At 37.8% G+C, this 12,890-nt stretch overlaps 1 protein-coding gene across 1 annotated transcript in view; it reads right to left on the minus strand.

The window, feature by feature from the left end:
• Positions 1–4,057: 4,057 nt before the first annotated feature.
• The window catches only part of TMEM67 (transmembrane protein 67), a 31,802-nt gene continuing 22,969 nt past the window's right edge, over positions 4,058–12,890 (minus strand). Inside the window, exons 21-28 of the mRNA XM_066565418.1 lie at positions 12,647–12,787; positions 12,088–12,168; positions 10,800–10,916; positions 9,498–9,614; positions 9,311–9,415; positions 8,849–8,951; positions 7,707–7,849; positions 4,058–7,252 (exon numbers count right to left, since the gene is read on the minus strand). Of these exons, the coding sequence (XP_066421515.1) occupies positions 7,172–7,252; positions 7,707–7,849; positions 8,849–8,951; positions 9,311–9,415; positions 9,498–9,614; positions 10,800–10,916; positions 12,088–12,168; positions 12,647–12,787 (888 nt within the window). The 3' untranslated portion in view covers positions 4,058–7,171. The remainder of the gene's footprint in view (positions 7,253–7,706; positions 7,850–8,848; positions 8,952–9,310; positions 9,416–9,497; positions 9,615–10,799; positions 10,917–12,087; positions 12,169–12,646; positions 12,788–12,890) is intronic.

Raw genomic sequence — 12,890 nt, forward strand, 5'->3', positions numbered from 1 at the left:
CCAGAGCAGATAAACTCCCTTCTGTTCTCCCATCTAGATACATTTAAATGTCTGCAACTTAATTGCATGGTAAAGAATCCCAGCCCTTCTCTAGAAATGGTTGCTGAGAAGGCAGTGGTTCCCTTGACGTCAAGGGATGGGGAATAGGTGTGACTGTGCCAGAGGAGCTAAGAGCCCTGAGTGGCCACCAAGGGAGGTTCCATTATCTCATGGTCTCTTCTGGCTTCATGTCTGCTGAGCATGGGCAATGAATATTATTATTTCAAAGAAGTGCGTCATCAAAGCATTTCTCTGCATTATTCAGGCTGTCAGAAATAAACCACTGGAGAGCAATGCTAATTCTAAACAGCTAGAGGGATTGAGGAAATTGTGGCTTGCTCACAGTATTTGGTGAGGAAGCAAAACTTCCTCACTGAGAGCAGCCAACCTTTCCTTACAACCTGTATAACAGGGGTGTCACAGCTGCACAGCTGCAGCTGCAAACCAGACAGCATTGCTGTAGCATCCTGTTCTTCCTGTTGACAGACCAGATGGTCCTGATCCACAGGTCTCAGATCCAGCATCTTCCCTCACCATGCTCACAAATCCCTGAGAGTCATCACAGCATCTGCAGCCTCCAGAGGAATTAATTTGTGTTGCCTTCCAAAGGGCACAGTGCTGGGGTTTCTGCAGATGCAAAGACAGGGTGTCACCTAAGAGAAATAGTATGCAGTAAGATCAGTGTTAGCCACCAGTGACCTGCAGCTGCCTGTGCAGGCCAGGCAGCCATATTCTTTCTCTCTCTCTCCTTTTTTTTTTTTTTTTTAATTTAATTTAATTTAATTTAATTTAATTTTTTTTAAGACCTGTAACCATGTCTACACAGATTCATTTGTCAGGCTCTGCCTCCATCCATACGAAAAGGTGTACCTCCCTGTCCGTGTGGATTTAGGGTAATGTGGGGAGAACCCAGAGTCTCATCAAGTTCTGCACTGAGCTTTTGGGTGCCCCATGTCACAACACTTACTGCAATGTAACTGTAAAAAAAGAAAACATTGCAAATAGGAAATGCAGCCCTTTCCTTTCCTTTCCTTTCCTTTCCTTTCCTTTCCTTTCCTTTCCTTTCCTTTCCTTTCCTTTCCTTTCCTCTTTCCTCTTTCCTTTCCTTTCCTTTCCTTTCCTTTCCTTTCCTTTCCTTTCCTTTCCTTTCCTTTCCTTTCCTTTCCTTTCCTTTCCTTTCCTTTCCTCTTTCCTCTTTCCTCTTTCCTTTCCTTTTTCCTCTCCTCTCCTCTCCTCTCCTCTCCTCTCCTCTCCTCTCCTCTCCTCTCCTCTCCTCTCCTCTCCTCTCCTCTCCTCTCCTCTCCTCTCCTGTCTCAAACTGTTGAAAAAACAGAAACTAGTTTCTGACTGTATGCTTTTAGGAGAAATGAGCACCTGAGGGTTCCCTCTCCTGGCGTCATTGCTGCTCTGACCTTCCCGGATAGTGCAATAAATACCAAGCTTTCAGCACTGCTGTTATTAAACACAAAGATTTCAGCTTAACTCCTGCAGTCCCCTTGACAATGTTTCTGGGGCTTGGCTCTCTGCAGGCCCAGGTGAGCCTGAAAAGGAGAAATCTGAAAAGGAGAAGGGCTGATGCAGGTGGGGCAGCAGCCTGGGGATGTGCCCCAAAGCCAAGAGGCTGTGGAGGGGGGATGCTGCCCCAACAGCTCCATGGAGTATGTAGAGAATTCAGGGGGAACTGTAGCATGTGAAAGTGCAGAATTTATTCATCCCAGGTTGGCTGCCAGTGGCAGGGCCTGGATAGGAAGGGGAATCAGGTTCTGGGAGGTACTGAGCTCTTTGCTTGGGAAGTTACTTGGTGCAACTCTTCTTGTCCCAGAGATCAACAAAGCCAAAAGCAAATAACCCCATTCAGCATTTGCAGAAAGAACTAGAAACTTATTTCTTGTATGATTTGAAGGGGATTATTTTCCTGCAGCTGCAAACCAGGGTGAGATTATGGTGACCATAGGGTTACAGGTCATTTTATCCATTCCTGTTTCATTCATACTGCAGGAGCCTTTCTTGCTACTCTGACACACAGACCTGTAAAATGGAAATTTGATAATTCCATAATAAAAGGCACTTATGTAAATAACCCAATCTCTGAAATAAACCATCTAGATCCATCTCTTAATTGCTGCAGGTTTTCTAGGAATAACTACTGCTATGGCAAGTACATTTCCTTCTCTCATGCTCAGATTCAGCCCCTAGTTTGATTCCATGAACACCACAGGTTGTGAGGAGATTGACAGGTGTGGGCTCACCTTTCACAGATTAACAAAAGAACAATTCTGAACATTCAAAGGGAAATTCTGTGTCAGCTAATCCAGTGCTGCCTCCTGACCTCTGCAGAGCTATTCCACAGATGAGCTTTGAACATCAAATATTCCCTCATTACCCCAAGGGCTGCCTCACCTCTTCCAGCTCCCAGGCTTGGAGCTACTCCTGCTGTGACTGAAGGGCAAAACCAAAGGGGTGACAAGCCTGGAGTAGCATCAGTAGCTTGGTAAAGCAGCTGGAACAGAGAGGGATACAGGTGGTCAGGCCTTTGGACCATCACAGCTCACTGAAGCTCTACCAAGGTAAAATGTAACTCAGCTTGCAGAGGCAAATGCATCTCCCATGGAGTTCCCTGGGGATTGTCCCACAGGCTCCAGGATCCCTGGCCCAGCCTGTGGATCCAGGTCCTCCCCATGGGCACCGGAGCCCAGACCTGCCTGCACAGTTGTGCCCATGGAGGCTGGCACAGCTTGGGCACCCTGCCTGCAGGACACCATCCACAGCCCCGCTCCCTTTGGCAGCCAGTGGTGGGCCAGCAAGGACTGTGACTTTCTCACAGGGGTCATCTGTCTGCTGTGTCATGGTAAGAGCCTGGGAAGGAAGGTGGTGTTCTGGGGTGGAGATGGTAAGTAGGCAATAGAAGAGGCAAAGCTGGAGTAAGCCAGTGCTCAAAGAGCAGGGATTTTTTTGAGGCATCTTAGTTTCATTCTTTCTTTTAGACATACACAGAAGTTAGGGCTTCATGCTTTTAAACTGACTTTTAAGGCTATGTTTGGATTTTCATTCTTCTCACCAAAGAAGCTGTGCTGCAACCCTGAGGCACACCTTGGCACACAGTGCTGCTCAGCTTGGCAGCATTCTCCTGCTGGGGTCACATCTCTTATTTGCCCAGGGAAGTGGAGAAAGGCAGCATCTACCCCAGCAGGGCCTGGCTGCCAGACCTGCAGGAAGAGAGGGGCAGGATGTGCCTCTCACTTGACAGTGAGGAGGTGATGGAGGAGGTGTCAGGCACTGCCTGCAGACAGTGGCTTGAGGCACAGAAGAGTTGAGAGCTTTTAATTAGTGAAAAGGTACAGGAGAAATGGGTGTGATACTGGGTAGAGAAAAAAAGGGCAAAGTAGGTAGTGTTGAGGGAGACCAGTTTTGAGAGGTTAGGTAGTTACCTCCTTCCACCATCCATTTACTTGTGATTTTCTTAGAAGTGTGTCACAATCTCACTGTCCCTTTCATCCACTGCTCAAACACTCCTGCTGAGCCTGAAAACAAACCAACATCCCTCAAGCTGGGCTTGGCTGGCATCACTGTGCTGCAGCAGCTGATGGAAGGGTGGGAGCTGAGCCCCCTGCCAGCTCCACTTCTCACCTCTGGTAGGGTTTACCTCAGTCACACTCCCACCTCTGCCATTCAAATGAATGTTCTAGTAAAATGGCAAGTCCTCACCAGTCAATGAAACCTGTAAATGTTAACATATTTTTGAAGTTACTGTAGTTTGTCTGTACATACAAATTTTAATTATTGGTAGAAATAATTTGTTTGGTATCTAACTTGGCAAAAACCAACCATCTCATTCCAATAGTTTTGACTATCCAAAACCATACCCTCCATTGTTGCATGGACTGCAAAACTCCTTTCCCACACTTGTTCTGACAGAGCTTCTCTGAACTGCGGAGCAAGCAGCAACCTCTGGCCCTACTCTCATGTGCATGGAAGAAACGTAGGTTTGGGTCAACTCAACTAACAAGTGGAAAAAAACTTGTCTCAAATCTTTGACATTTTTTATTTGCTCAGAGAAACAGACAGGAGAGACTGAAATGCCATGTGGGCAAACAGAACATTTAGAAACCTGAAAGATGCTCATCACATGAACACACTGTAGATGCATATTAATGTTAAAAAAATAAAACCCATTAAGCTGGAAGTACAACCACAAGGGATATTTCTTGAACAAATACCCAGCTTGATATTTCTTGAACAAATATCAAGGAATAGGGGAACAAAGCTCAGCCAACCTGTTCCAAGTGTTCACTGGATAGCAAGAGTGAAGAGAAGCTTCTTTGAATTCCTGGAGCTTTTGACTCCTGTAATTATTTCCTAAATCATGTAGAATGCCTATGTTAGGAATATTAACATTTTAGACAAATGATCTGGAAAAATAAAACAAAACAGAGTAGTGTGTACACTAAGGAGAAAGAGAGGGCCAAGTGACTGAACTGTTTTGACAGGATGTTTTTAGATTAATTTATCATTTATCTGTTAAGAAGAGCTGCTTTTAGCAGTAGTTCTTGCAAAATGCAAGGTCATTAAAGCTTTCATGTGCCCTATTGTGCAGCAGATAATTAAAGGCATATCTAAAACTCAAAGCAGGAGTTTTGTATGGAGAAGTGTACCTGGGTAGCACAAGCATTGAGAACAGGATACAGTGTGAGAGCCCCCCTGCTGAAATGTCTCCATTTCTGCAGGTACTGAACTGATGAAAACCAAACTAATTGAAACCACACACCTACAGATGGCACAACCACATCTTCATTCTGCTTTCGGACATTCTCTGATTCACCCAAGTCTAGTTAGTTTAGTTATTCTGACTGGAGTTGGTCATAATTCTGACCACTCTGGAGAAGGTATGGTACTAGAAACACTTCATGGTCATGAGCACATCACCAGAATTCAGAGAGAACAAGCCTGTGCTGTGACCACTGACAGTGATGTGCAGTTCTATTCACAGTTCTGCTGGCCTAAAGACCAGTATTAGGGCCTTTGCTCATTAATGGACCACAGCAACTCCCTACACCCCTTTAGTCACATCTGTTAGCATGACTAAACATGGCACATGACAAAGATTTTATTTCCTCTCATACACTGACTTTGCAGGGACTTGTAAGGACCTAAGTTTAGTTAAGCTATGCAAAGATATCCACCAAAGAAATATATGGACACCAGGTGAGGCTAACTTTGCCTTGTGAATGTCCTGCTGCAGACTCTGTCAGATGGCTCCTGAGCTTAATTTACAGTTTTGGCTCTCAGTAGATCACTGACAAGAAACCTCATAACTAATGAGGTCATACAGTCATGGTTCCCAGTGGAAATAAGATTTTTGACTGTTTAAACAGATCCAGAACCTAATGGACACTTAAATTACTACATTCACTATAAATCAAACAACCTTAATTTTATTTATCCTGAACACTTCACTCCATTAGAAACCACCTTTTCTGAGGCATAGTGTGCACCAAGAAACTAAGAATTGTGTCCATAAGCAGACAGAAGCAAGGAAAGCATGAAATGGAAATGCCTATGCTAAACTGCACATTAATAAATGGATGTCCCACTGCAAATCAGCTTTTCAGTTATCTATCTCTCTGATCACAGCCTTACTGGCAGGCATGTTCCATCACTCAATACAACTGCATGGGACTAGCAAGTGCCACAGGCTTTGCAACACCAAAAGCAAATGCAGTGGAGCAATAGCAACTGTGAGATGTATGTCCATGTTACTCTCAGTTTAGTATGATATGACATGGCACCAACATGAGAACATATTCCTCTTTATGAAGCCAAAAAACATTTGAAATGCAATGCTGCTTCAACTCATATAAGCATATCTGCACTGGAAATCTGCTAAGTTCAACTAATCTTGTCCTCAGTCTGTTTCAGAATAAACATGAGATGATGGTGACTGATATTTTTCTGGTATTTTTGCTCCTGTAAGTCCCTTGTTGAATCATCTAAAGACAAATAACAGCTGTAAACTCAGCAAACACTATTCATGTTTAACCATTTACTGAAAAAACATTAAGTATAAAAAGAGGGAGACTTTTCAGTGACAAAAATGGGAGGTAGACACCTCAGTTTAAGGTGATTTGAAGGCCATTCACAATCTCCCTTGGCACTTGAGTAATTATTAATTACTAATTATTAATCTGTCTAAATTAAAAAAAATATGATGACAGTAAATGATTATGTCTCTGTTATATACAGAGATAATAAAACCAGAAAATTAGGAGACCATGAGCACCTGTGAAAACAATTTTAAAAAGATTTTAAAAAATTGCTTCCATTTCACTTGTGTGGAAAAAGTGAACAGAATAATTACTGCTGTTTCTCTGAACATCTTGCATCACAAAACAGAAGATCAAGAACAAATCCCAAATGCTGCTGACCATCTCCTCTGCTCTATCATAGCCTCTTTCTCTACATCACTGTAACACAACTGTACCTCAAATACATGTTTGAGATGTGTAGGCCACACCCAAGAAAAACAATGATAAACTCCAAGAGAGGAGACAGAATTATACAATACTGTATGACACAAGACAGAAACATTGAAATTTCAAGCAAGGGTTGCTGCAAATAAATGATCTTTAAAAAATCCTCCTGAAATACTAACTTAATTCAGAACAAATCCTGTGCTGTGTAAAATTTGACATAGAGTTGCTAAACATTACAACTCAAAATGACTTAAAAAAGGAACAAAGATTTAAGGTATTTTCAGAGAATTTCAGAGTTGGCAACCTCTCCTGTCAATCAGATGCTCAAATTGTTGCCTCAAAGTCAGTGGTCCATATCTTATCAAAAGCCATAAAATAATTTTTATCTTATTCTAATAATAACAACAGTAAGTTTATTTCTGTCTTATTTGCATGTACCTTTCTTTTTAAAGGCCTATGCCTTAGAGTTCACAAATTAAAAAAACCCTTATAAATACAGAAAAATAAAGCTTAATAGCACACAATATAAAAAATGACAAGTTTCAAACCCATTACATTGTTATTGTTGAAAAGTGCACGAAAATTAATCTGCAGGTCAGAGATGCTTTGATCATGTTCATATTTTCCACGATTAAATTCTTAACAGTTTTTCATCTTCTCAATTAAATGAGAAATCTTTGATCCACCAAGGTTTTGGATGCCAAATTCTTCTGCCCAAGTGTAGTACGAATAAACCTAAATATCTAAGAACATTTGGAAAACATATATTAATGAAGAAATACTTACACTAATATGTTTCAGTATCTAACATAAATAGTAAATTCGGATCATCTTTAAATTGTAAATAATATGAATTAGGTGCTTAATTTCTTTTAGCATTTTTAAAACATTTTCCACTACCTTTCCATGCTAAATTATAATAGAATTATGTGCAAATAATTTTAACAGGTATTCCTGTTTTTTACTGAAAATTATTTATAACCTCTTCATTCAGGATCACCATGTGAGCAAAATTAATTTCTCACAAGTCTATTTGACAAAAAAAATAAAAAAAACTATTTCATAAGGTCTCAGTATTATCAATCTTTTCTCACTGCACACTGCTAACTCACTGCATCTATTATCTAGGTAACTATTTAAACTACCATACTGACTCCCATTTAAAAAATATTACTTTGTTCCTAAATTGAAATTTACCTCTTGTTGCAAATATGTTAGAATAGCTGCTAAAACAAAACTTTGGGAAGCTAAATCCACAACAGAGAAAAAGAGGATATCAAAGATGAGCAGTGTTGTTTCATTGCCATAATAGAGAACGTCAGTGAAAGAGTGTCCTTCATCTAGGAAAAAGAACATTTTAAAAAAATTAGTATTTCTGTGAGTTGCAAGTTTGTGGAGTTCATCAGTCCATGTTAAGGAAGACGGTAAGAAAACAGAAGATCAGAGACAGAGCAATTTATGACATTCTATGGCAACACAGAGATGGTCCTGTCATTCTATTGAAAATAATACAAATTTTTCACTTATAAAATGGCATCATACTGATGAACACAATAGGTAAAACCCATGTGTCACACACAACTCTATTTACTCCTGAAATCTCAATCAGATTATTTTAAAAAGTTGTTTTAAATCAAGAAGCAGATGTAGCTTGTCATTGAAATTTTTAGTAGCTGTTAGCTCTGGCCCCAACTCAACAATATCATAAAAACATATGCTAAATGCCTTATTTAGGAGGAGGTTCAGAGCTTTGCATTATTTTTTTTAATGGTTCTGCAGAAAATGGGTCTTTTAAGGTGAAAGTACCTTTTTCACAGCCAAAGTACTCTTGAACATTTATCTACCTCTTTATTTTATCAAAAAGCAACACTTCTATAAGAGAAAAGAATATGTAAACAATTACAGAAAACATATTCTTTTCCCTTTTCCTACTTTTTCAAAAAATGTCTAATACAAGTTTGATTGGAAAAAGTGTATTTTCATTATAAATTGTGTATTTCAGTGCCAGGAAATCCTGATTTATATCTAAACTTCTGGGAACTATAGCAGTCTAGATTATCAAACATTGTATTTCTATCAATGCTTATGATTATGAATTTCATGAACATGTGCATATCTGTCACTTTCAGCTGCCTTAAATAAAAAACATCACAGTCAAATGACAAATTATAAACAGCATTTCTATAACCTAAAGAACTTCTCTTAAATACCTCCCTCACAAGTATTCATTCAATGATCTCTCCTGCTGTGAACTCCGTTTTAGATTGTAAATCCTGGGAAAGAAATCTACACAGAAACCAGGATACTTAAAATAGTACAAATACCACACATCTTTTTACCATTATAAAAAATACTTTTCTCTATTGGTTCCATGAACTCCATGCCAAGAATTCGTTCAAGCAGCAACTTATCTTTAACAATATAATCCATTTCTTTATGAACCTGTAAGAAAAACAACAGTTCTTGTTTTATGATTTCAAACCAGCTACAAAATGAAGTACAGCTACTTAGATCTTTATGAATGAAACAAAACCCACTGGTCTATTCCAAGACAAAAATAACTACATAAAAAAAAAGGATTTGTCATTTTTTAAGTGCAGTCTGCACTGCTGGACAGCGCTCCAATTGTTTTGGTTTGTTTTTTTTTTTTGAATGAAGCACTGTTCTGGATGCCATAAAATCTTTAGCAACAAATCTTGAAGCACATATGCTTAAAGAGGAATTACAGTCCTTTAGATTTACAATTTTTAGTCTGTACTTTAAGTATATTTTCCTTAATATAGTAATGACAATATACATACGTGATCAATAAAAGAACTGAGAAATTTGTTCATGGCGTTGTAGGCCCTGGTGCTTTGTTCAAAGGTATTTGCAGACGAGTCCAAAAGCCTGGCAGGACCACGTTTCTGAAATACAACAGGACCAAGACTTTACCAGAGAAATTTCATATTTTAAATAAGATTTAAAGAATACCAATATCTTACTTACTCTTGTTAAGGTTTCATGAATCCAGTCATAGTTTAGTCGCATTTTTCTTGAAATGGAAATCTGAAATGTCTGGCCATCTGTGTTTGGTAACAAACCTCTCTGACTACACAGATTTTCCTATACAATTAAAGCAATTGTAAATTAACATTATTAATGTCATTCACAGACCCAAAAATAGTCAAAAGCTTTTAATTTCCTCTCTTTCATGTATAGATAATAGTTAATATCTCTAAATATTTGAAATCACTGCACTCTTGTTCTACTGCAGCAAGATTTCCTTAGGACATGAAATCCTGACCCCTGCTGTCACAAAGTCATATTTCTCTTTTCACCTGAGTTCGGTTCATTACCTTCTAATAATACATATTCTGATATTTATTCTGAAGACCTTTCTTTTAGGTCTATCATTTCTTGTATACTTGTCTCACTTTTTTTGTTTGTTTGTTTGGATTCCTGACTTTTTCCATGTCTTTTTCAGGTTACATTTATTAAATCTCAGAAACTGCAAGAAAATAAAAAATTCGACATCTCCATGGGGAAAACCCCCTGTTTTTCCCAGAATCATATTAAAATAAGCAATTAGGAAAAAAAACTGTAGGAACACCTAAAAACATTATTAATAAGATTCCTTTGTATTTCAGTGTTCGCAATTTAATTTTTACATGGTTATGGTTTTTTCTGTCTACTTAACATTGAAATAGCAATATCCTTACTTAAGGTACTTTCATAGTTGCCCCTAAAAAGAAACAAGATGTCATGAAATTTAATGCAGTCTCTGATCTTGTATTAGACATTTTATATTTGCCTGATCTTGCAGCAAAGATATAACATATGACAAACTAGAAAAAATACTCATACAAAATAATTTCTATAAAGAATGGGTTGTATCACCACAATAGAAGAGATGGAATAAAGGAACTGATTGGCAGATTACAAGTTTCTGTATTAGTGTTTCAGATCTGTCTCTTTATGAAAGCCTTTTGGTATGCACCTTTTTGAATGTGGCTGTGACCTTATTAAAAGCTTAAATATTGAAAAGAAGGTTCTTAACTACATGAAAAAAAACTTTTTAAGAGAAACAGGAATTTAATATCCTTGAGATGTGAAGAAATAACAAGATGAAATAGTGAAGAAAAACAAAGTTGAGCTAGTTGAAAGAACTACTGAGTCATATATTTACATACTAACAGCTGCTATCTTTAAGTAACATGGTTCAGTGTAGTGCAAATATAATGCAAAGGTGTGTGGTCTTTATATAAAATAAACAATTGAGCAGATATAAACTTGAATACTTTTACTTACTGCTTCTCTCTTCAGGTTCATATTCATTTCTTCCATATTGGTATCTGCATGTCCATGCACTGAGCGACCATGGATATAATGACCAAAGCAGTTGTGTGACAAGAGGAACACTGAAATCTAAGAGATGGGGGAAGAGAGGACACTTTAGTCAACAATTATAATTTCATTTTTGATGTTCTGAATTCATAGTGAAGATCAGACAAACCAGCCAGTCCTGCTACAAATACAAAGTAGGCAGGTATTGAAAAAATATGGGAGAAAAATATTTAGCAACTCTTTTACAAATTAGTTCTTTCTATATGTAATTAGAAACACATCCCAGCTTCACGTTTCGTTTATCAACAGCAGGGATCTGCTGCTGCTTAATTCCATTGAGACAAGAAATTAAAGCTATTAGAATATTTTTTATTCAAAGGTTATTTCTGTGCTACATAATACATATGCATGATTCCAGCTGAACTCCTAAGACTGCATTTAACAGAACTTCATTCAGTATGATACAATGATTATATACCACATAAACTCCAAAATTAATTCTTTTCTACAATCCAGGTACTACATAGGTGTTTCATAGAAGAGGAATATTTGGATGGAATGGAATACATGTCTGGAAAGATTGATAAAAGAGGTAAATCAGTATTTTTAAGAAGTTCTGTACAAATGTGGTAATCCAATCAGTTCTGACTGCACTCTTCTTTGGTTAAAAGGGAATTCCTGCAGTACAAAGCTTCAAAACCCATTTGTAAAGAGAAAGTTCAGATATGAGTAAGAGAAAATGCATGCAAAAGGTGGTAACTATTGGTAACTGTTACGAGGTACAAAATGAAGTTCAGCAGTTGAGGAACAAGCAAAAGACAGGAGAAGAAACTGGACATATTTGTTTTAAATAAAACCAAGACAACTTTCAAGTCAGAAGGACTATAACACAAACCAGTATACAGAATGGCAGTAAATGGTTCCACACCTAATTTCTGTTACAACTTGTTATTTTTGAATTCTGTATCAGCACATGTAATCAATTTAAACTGAAAAAGGAGAAACAACCAAAAAACCTAAAAATCAGGTGTTTAAAAGAACATATTGATACCTATACTTCTGAAATAATTTTCCAATTAAAGTTTAACTGAAATCTTGCAGAGTTCACCAAAAAAATGAGCTGAAGGAGACATCAGCTTTGGCTGCTAGCTAGTAATCTAAATTAAATGAATAAAAATTATTTAATATTGTTAACACTATCTTACATACTATTCTATTTAAAATGCCACAGATGAGACACAGAAATACTTACATTGCTCACACAACACAAATCAACAAATTGGCTTATCTTATCTTCAACAAATCTTTCATAAATCACAGCAAAAAATATAACCTGAAATAAATCAACCAAATTTTCTTTCATTAGTTCATCAGATCTGATGTTATTAAAGCAATTAATTTCACTACTTAACACCCACAAACAACAGACTTCTGTGGTGGCCACCATTGGACTGGACTTAATGAAAAGGGATTGACATACTACTTCCTTTAAGAAAGAAAGTTGTAGTAAGAACCTGCTTTTTATTTTGAACTTGTCAGATTCCTCAAACTTGTTTAAAATAAAATGAAGTTATGTGCATAAATTCACATCTTTGAGAGGATTAAAATTCTGATCCAAAGTCAGATGTCCCTATCTCAGAAGATTCATTTTAAGTCCCAAAGGTGTTCTATGCTAAAACAACTAAACATAACAGTTAAGAACATACCCCATGCTATGATAAGCAGTTTGGACAGTCTAGAGATTTATTCTAGCTTCCAAGAACCAGCCTGAAAGTGATAATTCAGGATAGGATGTCATGTGTTTCACATACTTGTAGGATGGCAATGGCTACCCAGAGTGCAGCAGACACACCAAATCTTAAAATGCGGCTCCAAGGAGCTACATAGCTCTCACTGCTTCTTGTGAGACTGGAAGAAGCATCCATTAAAGCCAGGTTTGAAAATCCCACCACCTGAAGAGATAAGAAGGTCAATATAACAACAGGTGAGAATGAATAGTATTAATTAGGATCCTGCTGTTTACATCATAACAGGAAGTAAGAAAAAATAATGAAA

This window comes from Molothrus aeneus, chromosome 1, assembly GCF_037042795.1.
Source record: "Molothrus aeneus isolate 106 chromosome 1, BPBGC_Maene_1.0, whole genome shotgun sequence".
Taxonomy (NCBI): domain Eukaryota; kingdom Metazoa; phylum Chordata; class Aves; order Passeriformes; family Icteridae; genus Molothrus; species Molothrus aeneus.